General features: G+C 41.6%; 1 protein-coding gene across 6 annotated transcripts in view; it reads right to left on the minus strand.

Moving 5' to 3' along the window:
• LOC139448072 (uncharacterized) overlaps positions 1 to 13,278 on the minus strand; it is a 37,648-nt gene that overhangs the window by 7,325 nt on the left and 17,045 nt on the right. For 3 of the 6 annotated variants that reach the window (XM_071229578.1, XM_071229583.1, XM_071229579.1), the window contains exons 2-5: positions 9,454 to 9,523; positions 8,850 to 9,023; positions 5,247 to 5,414; positions 2,593 to 2,793 (exon numbers count right to left, since the gene is read on the minus strand). In XM_071229578.1, coding sequence (XP_071085679.1) covers positions 2,593 to 2,793; positions 5,247 to 5,414; positions 8,850 to 9,023; positions 9,454 to 9,523 — 613 coding nt within the window. Of the gene's footprint in view, positions 1 to 2,592; positions 2,794 to 5,246; positions 5,415 to 8,849; positions 9,024 to 9,453; positions 9,524 to 10,150; positions 10,227 to 11,437; positions 11,473 to 13,278 lie in introns of all 6 variants that reach the window. The other 3 variants (XM_071229580.1, XM_071229582.1, XM_071229581.1) reach the window with 2 other exon arrangements.

Here is a 13,278-nt window from a genome sequence, read left to right on the forward strand (position 1 = left end):
TACTCCCATCTCAGAAGATACCCTCTGTCCTACTCCCATCTCAGGAGATGCCCTTTCTCTTACTCCTATCTCAGGGGATTCCCTCTGTATTACTCCATTCTCAGGGGATAACCTCTGTCTCACGTCCATCTCAGGGGTTACCCTCCGTCTTACTCACATCTCAGGGGATACCCTCCGTCTTACTCCCGTCTGACGGGATATACCCTCTGTGTTACTACCATCTCAGGGAATACCCTGTGTCTTACTGCCATCTCAGGGGATACCCTCTGTCTCACTTCCATCTCAGGGGATGCTCTCTGTCTTACTCCCATCTCGGGGGGTACCCTCCGCCTTACATCCATCTCAAAGGATACCCTCTATTTTACTTCCATCTAAGGGGATACCCTCTTTCTTACACCAATCTTAGGGGATACCCTCTCTCTTACTACAATATCAGGATATACCCTCCGTCTTACTCCGATCTCAGCAGATACCCTCTCTCTTACTCACATCTCAGGGGATACCCTCTGTTTTACTCCGATCTCATGGGATACGCTCTGTCTCACTTCCATCTCAGGGAATACCCTGTGTCTTACTACCATCTCAGGGTATACCCTCTGTCTTACGCCCATCTCAGGGGGTACCCTCCGTCTACCTCCCATCTTAGGGCATACCCTCTGTCTTACTCCCATATCTGGTGATACCCTCCGTCTTACTCCCATCTCAGGGAATACCCTCTGTCTTACTTCATACGTATAGGAAACTTTTGTCTTACTCACATTTAAGGAGATACCCTATGTCTTATTTCCATCTGAAGAGATAATCTCTGTCTTACTTCCATCGCAGAAGAAACCCTCTGTCTTAGGCCCATCATAGGAGATATCCTCTGTCTAATTCCCATCTGAGGGGATAACCTCTGTCTTAAACCCATCTTATGGGATACCCTTTGTCTTACTCCCATCTCAAGGGATACCCTCTGTCTTACTCCCATCTCAGGGGATATACCCTCTGTCTTACTCCCATCTCAGGGGATATACCCTCAGTCTTATTCCCATCGCAGGAGAAACCCTCTGTCTTATGCCCATCATAGGAGATATCCTCTGTCTTATTCCCATCTGAGGGGATAACCTCTGTCTTACTCTCATCTTATGGGATACCCTCTGTCTTATTCCCAACTCAGAAGATACCCTCTGTCTTACTTCAATCTGAGGGGCTACCCTCTGCCTTATGCTCATCTAAGAAGATACCCTCTGTCCTACTCCCATCTCAGGGGATACCCGCTGTCTCATTCCCATCTCAGGAGATGCCCTCTGTCTTTCTCCTATCTCTGAGGATACCGTCTCTCTTACTAAAATGTCAGGACATACCCTCGGTCTTACGCCCATCTCAGGAAATACCCTCTCTCTTACTACCATCACAGGGGATACTCTCTGTCTTACTCCCATCTCAGGAGATACCCTCTGTCTTATTCACCGAATAAGAGGATAACCTCTGTCTTAGTCCAATCTTATTGGATACCCTCTGTCTTACTCCCATCTCAGGAAATACCCACAGTCTTATTCCCATCGCAGGAGATACCCTCTGTCGTATGCCCATCTCAGAAGATACCCTCTGTCTTACTTCAATCTCAGGTGATACCCTCTGTCTTATTCCTATCTCAGGAGATACCCTCTGTCTTATGCCCATCTTAGAAGATACCCTCTGTCCTACTACTATCTCTGGGGATACCCGCTGTATTATTCCATCTCAGGAGATACCCTCTGTCTTACTCTTATCTCAAGGCATACCCTCTATCTTACTACAATGTTAGGAGATACCCTCCGTCTTACTCCCATCTCACGAGATACACTCTCTCTTACAACAGTCTCAAGGGATACTCTCTGTCATACTCGCATACTAACATCCATTTCAGGGAATACCCTCTGTTTTACTTCCATCTCAGGGAATACCCTCTGTCTTATTCCCATCTCAGAAGATACCCTCTGTCTTACTACAATCTCAGGGGATACCCTCTGTCTTACTCCAATCTCTGGGGATACCGACTGGCTTACTCCCATCTCAGGGGATACCGACTGTCTTACTCCCATCTCAGGGGATACCATCTGTCTTACTCCCATCTCAGGGGATACCATCTGTCTTATGTCCATCTCTGGGGATACAATCTGTCTTACATACATCTAAAGGGATACCCGCTGTCTTATTTTTCTTCTCAGGGGATACCCTCCGTCTTACTCCCATCTCTGGGGATTCCCTCTGTCTTCCCTTCATATAAGGGGATACCCTCCGTCTTACTCCCATTTCAGGGGATACCCTCTGTGTTATTTCCATATCAGGGTATGCCCTCCGTCACCTTCATCTCATTGGATAACCTCTGTCTTATCTTAATCTGTAGGGATACCCTGTGTCTTACTTCTATTTCAGGGGATACCCTCCGTCTTACTTCCATCTCCTGGGATTCCCTCTGTATTACTTTCATCTCTGGTAATGCCCTACGTATACGGAATAAACGCTGTGTATTTAGCTCACCAAGTTTCGCTAAATAAAATGCATATTCTTAATGAAGTATAGTTTCCATCCCCCAAAACACTCGCGTGATAACCTCTATATACTTACCGTCACATATTCGTACACCGTCACAACAACACTGAATATTGTGAGACATAACCTCCACCTTTACTTCCCTCGCACCAGTGATGCTACTTTCGATCATGACTTCGCAATCTACATCGTCAAAATAAGGACCGTTCCCGAAGTTGGGCGTCACAACTTCCTGGACAGTGGTGTCAGCAAAAACCAGACTCGGTAGAGTACAGACTGCAACAGACATATGGCACACATAGTAATATAGTCATGAAAGTGATACACTTTCATTTGCATCGGGTTTTATTACCCTGGCAATGAATATGATTCCAGACATCAATGCCAGAGAACAATCAGTGCACTCAGCCTACAGCACTCAGGTAAGATAGATGCTTTCATCGGTCCCTTATCAATAATGCTCATTTGTATCAAGCACTGGCCATTACAATAGCCAATTCAAGGTGAAACTACACTATACTTCTCGAGAACAATTGGGCATTTTGTTTTTGATTGTAGCTTTGTCGACCAGTCGTGTAGTTTATCGGGTAGTTCATACATAAAGCTTACCCAAATGTCTCAAGGTGTGGTAATGGTCAACAGTCCATAAGAACAGGGCACCTGGCATATGCAAATGAGCCACAACACAAGAGGGGGTTCACAAGCAAGTTCCCATGGTCAGTAGCGTGTGTGTCCAGTTCATGCATTGATGTAGACATGGCACCTTCGCCTCATTGATTGTCGAGTCCTTTTCTAATGATATCGGCATGTCCTTTGGACTCGACAAATGCAACATTCTTCATTTGGAACGTGGCAAGGTAGAAATGTTAAGATCTTTCAGTATACCTGGGGGAAGGGGGTGATTTATTGACCATCTCGTGAAAGGTCAGGCCTAGACATACTTAGGGAAGCAGATTAGGGACAAACTCCAGAATGCCTGTATCAAGAAACAACTTCGGGCAGAGTACAAATGTAGACTCAAAATCTGGAGTTCTGAGCTGAAGTAAAAGCCACAAATACTTATGCTGTACCCCATATCCTGTTGGTGTTGTTATTAGACGAAACAAGAATATTGAAGGCGAAGCATCATGTCAGACAATAGATCCAACTACCCCTCACTCTTCCCTCAATCGCTTATATTTACCAATCGTAATGGCATGGCGTGGTTTGATTAACGTTGAGGCTCTTCAGGATAGAATGGTTTTGTGCACTTTTGCACACATCTATTTGTCTCATGATCCTCTTGTGAAGCATGTCAAGACTAATTATGAAAAGAAGCCATTCCATCGTGTTCGTAAACGAGCCAAAGATGTGGGACATAATTTCATTGTCAATATTGATTTTGTTAAAGCTTCTGTACTGCTGGACGGTGTAAACCATGTATACTGCCATATCAAATCGGCCCAGACTCCATTTTTTTCAAGGGGAGGCTATCAGAACGAGCACTGCATCGAGTTTATGTGCAGTGTGTTCAGAAAATGAGCAACCCTGAAGAGTCCTTAACATGAATTAAGTCGTCTGGCCTGAAAAATTAAAACAGAAGCCTTTCTGTTTGCTGCTCAAGATCGGTCACTTCCACTCGAAACCGTCAATATAGGATTTTGCATCAAAATGTTAGTGTGAAATGTAGATTATGTAATGAAATTAATGAGACTGTCAAACACATTGTCAGTGGATGGCAAGCTTTGGCACAAAAACAGTATCTTAAGCGACATGATAGAGTGGCTCGATGATTGTATTACCGTCTTCGCCATGCTTGTGGTTTTGACACAGAGGTCAATCAACGGTTCGGCCAAGAATATGTAGAGGGCGTCATGGAAAATGATCAATACAAAATTCTTAGGAATAGGCCCGTTTCAAGTCCAACAAACCTGATCTCGTCCTTTTTGATAAATCCAATGTATATCATTGAATTTTCTATCACTTTTGACACTAATGTTATTGACAAGATTGAGGAAAACATGGCAAATATGCAGACCTCACTTTCGCAATGTCACGCTTGCATCCCAAGTACCAAGCTGTCCGACTCCCCATTGTTCTCGGTGCCTTAGGTTTGGCACCTCCCAATCGGTTATCTGACATTGGGTGAGTACATGGGTTTTCTGCCAGGAATACAGGCCTTCTGCCAATCTGGATAATGCAGAATGGTGCAGTGTTGGGGAGTCTTCACATTCTCCAAAACGTTCTCGGTGATTTCGATTAGGTAGCGCTTCCTTGGAGCGGTCCCATTCACTGTCCGGGCTTTTGTAAAGGGACGAGGGCCTTTGGCTGATTAAGAACAAAACGTGACTTTTCTTGTATGGTAGACAGACTTGGGACAGGGTTTATTCCAATTCCGCTTCCTCTTTTTAGGTTTGAGCATTCTACCAATGACAACACCAAGCACTGACTTAACCCACGCTGAAAAAACATTAAAAATGTTCTATTTTGTGGCCTATGTTTGGCTGGAAAGAAACTGGTTTTGAGTGTTTCTTTTACATGAGTTTGACTGAAATCATCCATGGAGAAGTATGACAGAAGAATATGACTTATTGGTGATTATTCTCTTGTCATCAGATACAACAAGGTACACGGTCATTAAAAATGATACTTCACTAATTGTCTGTGATCAGCGGATCCTGTCAAATGCACAACCTTATACAAATGGGCCCCGAGTTTCCAAAATAGTAAACACTATGGCTACGACTTACTGTTCTCTTCGAAGTCTACCTCTTGATACGTCATGACAAATGTCGAATTTGCGTGGCGGAAATTAACTCTGATGTAGACAGATCCATGGTAAACGTAGGTGGGTGCGCCTCTGGCCACTAGCGTATTTGTGACGACTTCTGTAAGCCACTGCTCGTTGACTGACGGATCTATACAAGAATGAACAATTCTAAAATCAAGCACAATCTATCTCAATGGCACGGCTATTTTGTAGGGATAATTTGCATAAGTTTATATTGATCAATGTTGTCTGACATCATCATTCACTCGCAGCGATGTATATTGTCCTAAATCACAGTGGTGACAGAGAAGATGACAAGAATACGAATACAAAATTACACAGCAATGAAAGATGAGTGAAGCATACTCAATCCGATGTGGAGCTGTTTAAGCAGCATTTTATAACAACAGAACCTCCCGGTTAGTTTTAGTAGACAACCATGTATACATTGCTGGGGATATAGTAATCTGTCCCTGGAACCTCATTGGCAAACAATAATGCCCCTTAATTAGTTGAAATTCTAATGAGAGGGTGAGATAAATTTTAAGTCACATTGTCAACATTCATCCATATTGTGACTATCAAGGGTTAAACATAATAAATACATTGAGGCTTATATTTAAACCTGCCAAAAAAGGACAGTAGTGTATGAGTGAGTGAGTGAGTGAGTGAGTGAGTGAGTGAGTGAGTGAGTGAGTGAGTATGGTTTTACGCGGCTTTTAGCAGTATTCCAGCACAACCAATAGGCTACCCCCGACCGCCCAACGAAGGAAAGTAAAATAACTGGACGTATCACAGAAAAAGATTTACAACTAGTATGGAATCATCAAATGGACATCATTGTATATAACAATACCTTAAAAATAGATCGACAACATTTGAAGGTAGATCAGCATACTTGGGATCATGGAGATTCTTAATATACACATGCACACAAGTTGAGCGCCACAAACCATATTTGTGAGCTTTTACTTTATCAGCAGACCATATCAGGTGTCACATAGACACCCTAGGGAGTGCAGAGTCTATTGCACGACAGAAACGTCAGTAACGTGTGTATGATCCATCGACATTGACCACAGCTTCAACCCTACGACTCATACTCATTACAAGTAGTTGAATGCTTCTCTGAGGCAAACGGATCCTTTCTTCATGAAGTCAGGCTTCAAGACCAGCGAGATTTTGAACTGGGGGATCACGATGTCTGAGTTTCCGGCCAAGAATGTCCAAGAGATGCTCAGTCGGATTAAGATCCGGACTACAGGCCGGCCAAGGAAGAGTGGCAATAGCTTCTTGACGCAAATAAGCCAAAACTGACGGAGATATGTGTGGTCTAGCATTGCCGTTCATGTAAACGGGTCTTGTCTGAAGAGGATGGTTGTCAAAATGAGAGACTACCACTGGACGAAGAACGGCATCTTCGTATTGTTGGCCATTCAGGCTTCCACGAGTTGTCACCAGCGAAAGTTTGCAGCCGAAGGAAACACAACCCCATATCATGACAGATCCCCCGCCACATGCTAAGACTTCTGGATGTTCCTTGGTGCAAAACGAGTGTTATGTTCCCTCCAAACACGTATTTGACCATCAACAGTTCGTAGCAGCATTCGACACTCGTCTCCAGTTGGCCATGTTCCATCGACTACGGGCACGACACCATATCAGACGATTCCGCATGTGCCTCTCAGTCAGTTGAGGATGTTTTACTGGTCTTCTGGCGTTATAACCAGCCGCTCTGAGGTGATGCCTTACGGTCATCGTCGAGAGTCTCTGATGGGTAATCCACTGCAGTCTTAAATCTGTTGAAGTGGCATCTGACTATCCTGAAAAGACGTCTATCCCCTCTGTTAGAGGTCTTTCGTGGCCTACCAGACCTAAGCCTGTCATTGACATCATTGGTTTGACCATGTTTGACAATCAAACGAGTGATAACACTGTGATGACGACCCATTTGTCTTGCAATGGCCCTGCATGACATGCCAGCATTATTCATGCCTATCACTTGCCATCTTTCAGCGTTCGTTAACATTCTCCACACTGTGGCTGATTTTCAACCTCTATCGGAAGTGGAATCTCACACAGGAGCAAAATGCAACCACGTGTCTGAAACTTGAATTTCACTTTTTATAGGGCAGGGGAACTGCAGCAACACGTAAAGCACGCTTTCCTTGTTGTATCTGGACAAATATGGGTTCATGAAACTATTGAAGCCTAATTCAGTCATACATCATCATATTTCGTATTTCTGATTCCCACACGTGAAATCAAGAGACTATGAATATGGTGGCGCTTAACTTTTGTGCATGTGTATATATGATGTCTTGAAATAGTTATCCCTTGTGATGGATAAATCTATAGTCAAACAGAACATGTGTGGAAGACAAAATAGAGAATCTGAAAAACTGATTAACTGTTAATGTTTAGTTTGGTTGTTGATATATTTTAGTGCTGTTGAAAGAGAATCGTTTCTGCTGTAAAATTGAACAGTTATCTGGTAATCTGGATGAGATAGTCCTGGATCCAACGATGGTGGCACTGGCAAATCATCAGAAGTTGAAACTAGATCTGTGTCAACGTGCCTTCAATTACTTTTGTTACGAGAACCAGAGATTTGTTGGGAAGCCATGATGAAAGAAAACATATATGACAACCCTACTCCCCACCCACCAGGGAGTGTCAACATACACTATAGGGCGACAGGCGTGCTATACGCAAGCTATATCAACATAGGGAGCTAATAATGTCAAACAGAATAAAAGTCAGTTTGGTTCTGCCTTTTAACAGTCATTTGAAGACAATTGGAACCTGGAGGTCAATAATGCCAGTTTGGCCAATGCGCCACTGCCTTCTTGTATAGGACTCTAGGCAAGGTTGCCATGTACCACATTTACTGTGTAATACACTTATATAATCAAAATTGAAATTGACCATGCACAAGGCACGGTATGACCGGCCGATTGATAGAACCGGGCCCATTCTACCACCTGTCTAGATGAAGTAAGGATCAAAGAGAAGTGTTGGGCAAAAGGAACACCTGTTCCTGGCTCCAGTGCCTTCAACCACCAGACTCCCTTCCTCCACCGACACAGGGGCGCAACCCATGGAAAACAAGTTGCCCAATTCGGTCGCCTCTTGCGACCAGCAGTGGGGTGCTGAGGACACATTCTATTCGACCCCGGGTCCCCACAGAGGAAATGAATAACAACGTCGTATTCAAGATTATTCCATTCATATAGCAACGTTTCTGCACGTGTGTGTGGCTGCTTGTACTAGCCTGGAATTATTCTGGTTTTATTGTGCTCGCCCACGGAGATGCCGCAGTTTAACATGGTAGCCTCACTTAGTCACAATCCACTGACTCTGAGTCGACCCGTCCTTGCGTTATTCCCTGTGTGGCGGGATCCAGGCAGGGAAACAGAGGTGCCATCTTTAAAAATCGTTTGGTATGACACGGCCAGGAGATTGAACAATTGAACAACTCTCAAGGCGAACACCCTGCCCACTACACCCCTTCTCTGCCCACTACACTATAGAAGCAGGCTGAAGTTAAGCAATTTTCACGATACGTTTGTGTTTAACTCACCATTTGCAAATAGCTCAATAATATGGGCCGAGACATTAAATCTGGTGAAATCAAGTTTCAAAGAGGAACCAGCTGGCACGGTGATTTGTACTATACATTGTGAAGATAACCCATCTGTGTTCTGGAGTGTCTGGGGCGTTGAGTTGGCAACTAGCACTGGTCCACTACCACAAACTGAGAAAAAAAAACATTGTCTGATTATTATCCTAAAAGTTAAATATATAACTTTATTTTCAGTTCAAGTTATTGAATAGAGTGACATGCGGTCTTCTAGGTTGTAAGACTTTGGCATTTTCTTTTGATTTTAAGGCGCTCCTTAATACACCATCTAATACAGTCAAGCCTAAAAAACAGGAATGTGACACAGCATCCAGGTTTATTTTTTCTCAATTAACCTCGAGTCTGATATTCACACGTAAGTCTTCAGAATTATTAATGATAACATAAAATATGTATGTCTACAACTTTTAACATTCCAGTTTCTCATAAATACCATTTAAGAAATAGACAATTTTAAAATGGTTTAGTTCTCATCCCAGTGACCTGATCGAAAAAGACCTAGAAACACAACACACCAAAGTAGAAATAATAGCAGGCTACTTACTGTCGACCTGTGCTCCTGCATCCAACACTAGCACCCAGACTGAAACACACAGCTTTAGGAGGATCTGCATCTACGGGAACATAAACATTATAATGATAATGATGATGATAGATGTTTATAATGATGATGATCACCATATGTTAACATCTTTTGGTATGACGAGGTCGGGGACCATGGCGTGATTAACAAGGAGGTCTTTCATGATTGAATTTAATCGTGCACTATTGCACATATTTATTTATCTGAAGATCCTCTTGTGAAGCATGTCAAGACTGAAAACAAGTCTGAAAGCAAAGTGCCATATCAAATCGACCATCAACCAGTCACTTCCCACTAGAAAACGTCAATGTGTGATTTTTTATCAAAGTGGATGTTCAACTTGACACAAACACAGTATCTAAGGCATGGTTCGATCCTCTTGTTACCGTCATCGCACGATCGCCTTTTTGGTTTTGACTCCAAGACCATCAATGGTACGACGCAGAATATGTAGAGGGCGTCATGGAAAATGATAATTACATATAAAATTCTTTGGAATACGCCCACATACAGAGTCAGACGTATCCAAGCGAACAAACCCGATAGGTTCTTTTTGATAAATCCAATGAAATCATTGTATGACTCATTTATCTGTTTCTTTTGAAACTAATGAGAATCGGGAGAAACAAGGCAAAGACACTATGAGGACCGTACTTACGTATACGAAATGTCAAGCTAGCTTCCCAAGTTGTTATACTCGCCATTCATGACAAGAAAAATCCCGTTTCTTGGCCCTTAAAATAATGTTTGTATTAATTAAAATGCACACATTTCCAAATATTCCAAATCATTTTAACATGTATGCCTAGTTTGGTCTCATTTACGTCAGTGTCCATACCGTCCACTATCCTTGGAGGATAATGGTGACGTAGACGGCAAAACGACAATAACGATGTGCTGGATTGACTTTAAGAAATCATATGATTCTGTCTGTTTGGGAATGTTTGGACATGTTGTAGAAATTTACGTCAGTATCTTCATCGTCCACTATCCTGGAAGGTGTATCTTGCCACATATGTTAGCGGGTATAGACACAAAACCAAATAAAGACATGTACATGTGTATGCATGCAATTTGGAATAATACGGACAGTTTACAATCCTACACACATTTCCACAGTAAGCCATGTTAGATCATATTTTCACTGCTGTTTTATGTATGAGAACACAAGAAAGTACGTATTTGTCAGTCATTCAAATCTCGTATCTATTTTTAGTATAAATCGTTAGGTGAGTGAGTGTGAGTTGTCAATTTCAGGTGCTTAAATTGCACTTTAATAAATCCTTGGCGTCTGTAACCTTGAGAAACGTTGTAATGTTATTAATACGAAAATCAGAAGAAAAGCAGTAAAGCATATATTTTGAGACCGGAAGTAGCATGTTCGAGGTAAAGCTTTCGCTTTGTTTACCATCAAAAGCCTGACAGTGATGACATTTCTTCAAAACTTGACAAAGTCCCTATCAGTCACAACATGAGAGATATTTACCACTAATGTGTGTACCGAACTCTCGAACCTTTTCTCCAATCACGACCGACCACAAGAATACATAGAGATTTGGACCTGTCAAGATCAGGGTTAGAACAGATCTTCAACAAATCAACGCTTACATTAAATGGTGACTATGGTTGTCATTTTATCTCAATTGTGTGGATTGATGTTCGTGATGTCAATCACTGGGTTGTCAGGTCCAGATTTGATTTTTTTTGCATGACCTCCGTCATATAGCTGGCATATTGCTGAGTGAGGCGTTCAACAACAAAACAAACAAACAAAGCATATAAATTTAACAGCTTATTTCAAATTCGAGATAAAAATACGAAGCACCATCTCGAACACGGATTTGGTCCCAATCTGACTTTACAATAGAACTGTGTACCATGATATCGGAGTTTTAATTTGCCACCGTGACAGCTTTAAGAAATCTTAATTAGAATTTTACTTAACTGTAAACAATTGTCCTCGATACAGGATGAGGAATCCTAATGAAGACAAAGAAATTGATCATTTGTAACATTGTCAAACTTAGTTTCATCCACAGAAACCACAGACTTTTTTCGCAACACAAGCCAAACACTTCTGATAGAGACTATGTTGAGAATGTAGAGGGAAAAGGTCTTCACTTTGAGCACCTTGTTTTCTTTAAGTACCGCGATCTGGGACACTATAAAGCAGTATTTAGGTAGATATAATACTAGTCTATAGATGTGAATCCATTTCATGATACATATGTCAGGTTTGATTTGATTTTCACAGCCCTGGCCAAGTCGGACCGAAAACTTGCGTAACTGTTGAGAGTATAGGGAAAAGAGGACTACTTCAACCAACGTGTCTGCTTAAATACGATGAACAGTGACATTATAAAGTGGATTTTACTTATATATAGTACTATCCTAAAAATATAAACGCTATGCCGACAGATGGAAATTGGTATCACGATAGCTAGAAGTATTTGATACGTTTCAAATCTTATTTCGTTTAACGATTGCTATTTTACATGTTACCTAGATCAGCGACGCTTACCAACAGCTCCACTTTCTGGTTTTCAAGCGATTTACTCCGAATTACTCAAATATAGTGCACGGTTTTGGTTGGTGATTGTTCAATAATGTTATGTGTGTATGTTGCATAAATAATATGTAGGTATGGTCGCCGATAATGATGTAATTAGCCAATAACACTTTGGCCCGTCTTGGGCCGGGCCAGCAGGTAATACTAATAACGGATTGTAGAATAATAAAACGAAACGTGCATATCTAGCCAGATCTCAAATGCCCACAAACGTATAGTTTTGCTCATTTAATTGAGTTTGAATCAAAATGCATCTTCAACAATGTAATAAACTGGTAATTATGACTACATACCGTGAGTCCTTGTAGAAAAGTCAGTGTCGTGACTGTGTGTTTTCTTTGATGAGAATGTTTCTCACCAACATTAGCATGTAGGGGTCCTAGGTAGGAAAGACAGTGTTTTGACTACGCTTTCACTACTCTTCTTTCACTAATTAACGTGTTGGGCATCCCTCTACTAATTCATGTTAAACCAACACAGGATGTTTTCGGGAAGTGGATATTCGCGAAGGTCATAGGGCGTACACGACACGTGTTAATAACTGTCCTGGCACTTCTTAAGTTACTATACATTCTTTATATCTAAAGACTAGTATTATATCAAACTATATACAACTTTATTGTCTCATATTGGGGTAGTTAAAGAAAACACAGTGCTCAAAGTGAAGCCCTTTTCACTCTACCTTTTCAACATAGTTTCTGTCAGTAGTGTTTGGCTTGTGTTGGGTCCGACTTGGACCTGGCTGTCAAAATCAACTTTAAACACACAGATGTATCATCACATGTGTTTACATCTGAAGCTTAGTATTGTATCTACCTATATACAGCTTTATAATGTCACAGTACATCGTATTTAAAGTAAGTTGTGCAGGTTTACCTATCTAGGTTTTTCTGTATGCTTACACATCATCACGTCTTACTGTGTATAATTATTTTTTCTTATTCTAATACTGCTCCCATGTTTGTCAGTGACCAGTGATGATCTGTTTTTTATGGAATAGTATTTTGCATAGCAATTTCGACGATAAGTAGTATAGGTAATGGTGATTCTGCCACAACCCCACTGGAGCCAGATTTATATACCTATACTGCTACTACAGAGGGATTTTGTTATGTCAAAATGCTGATGCGATTCAACGATCGTCATGAGTCGTATTAAAAGAAACATGAATATTAATTAATAATGAATAAAATTAACTATCGCCCACCAGGATATTG

Source organism: Haliotis cracherodii, unplaced genomic scaffold (genome assembly GCF_022045235.1).
Source record: "Haliotis cracherodii isolate W230 unplaced genomic scaffold, xgHalCrac1.p SCAF_7, whole genome shotgun sequence".
Taxonomy (NCBI): domain Eukaryota; kingdom Metazoa; phylum Mollusca; class Gastropoda; order Lepetellida; family Haliotidae; genus Haliotis; species Haliotis cracherodii.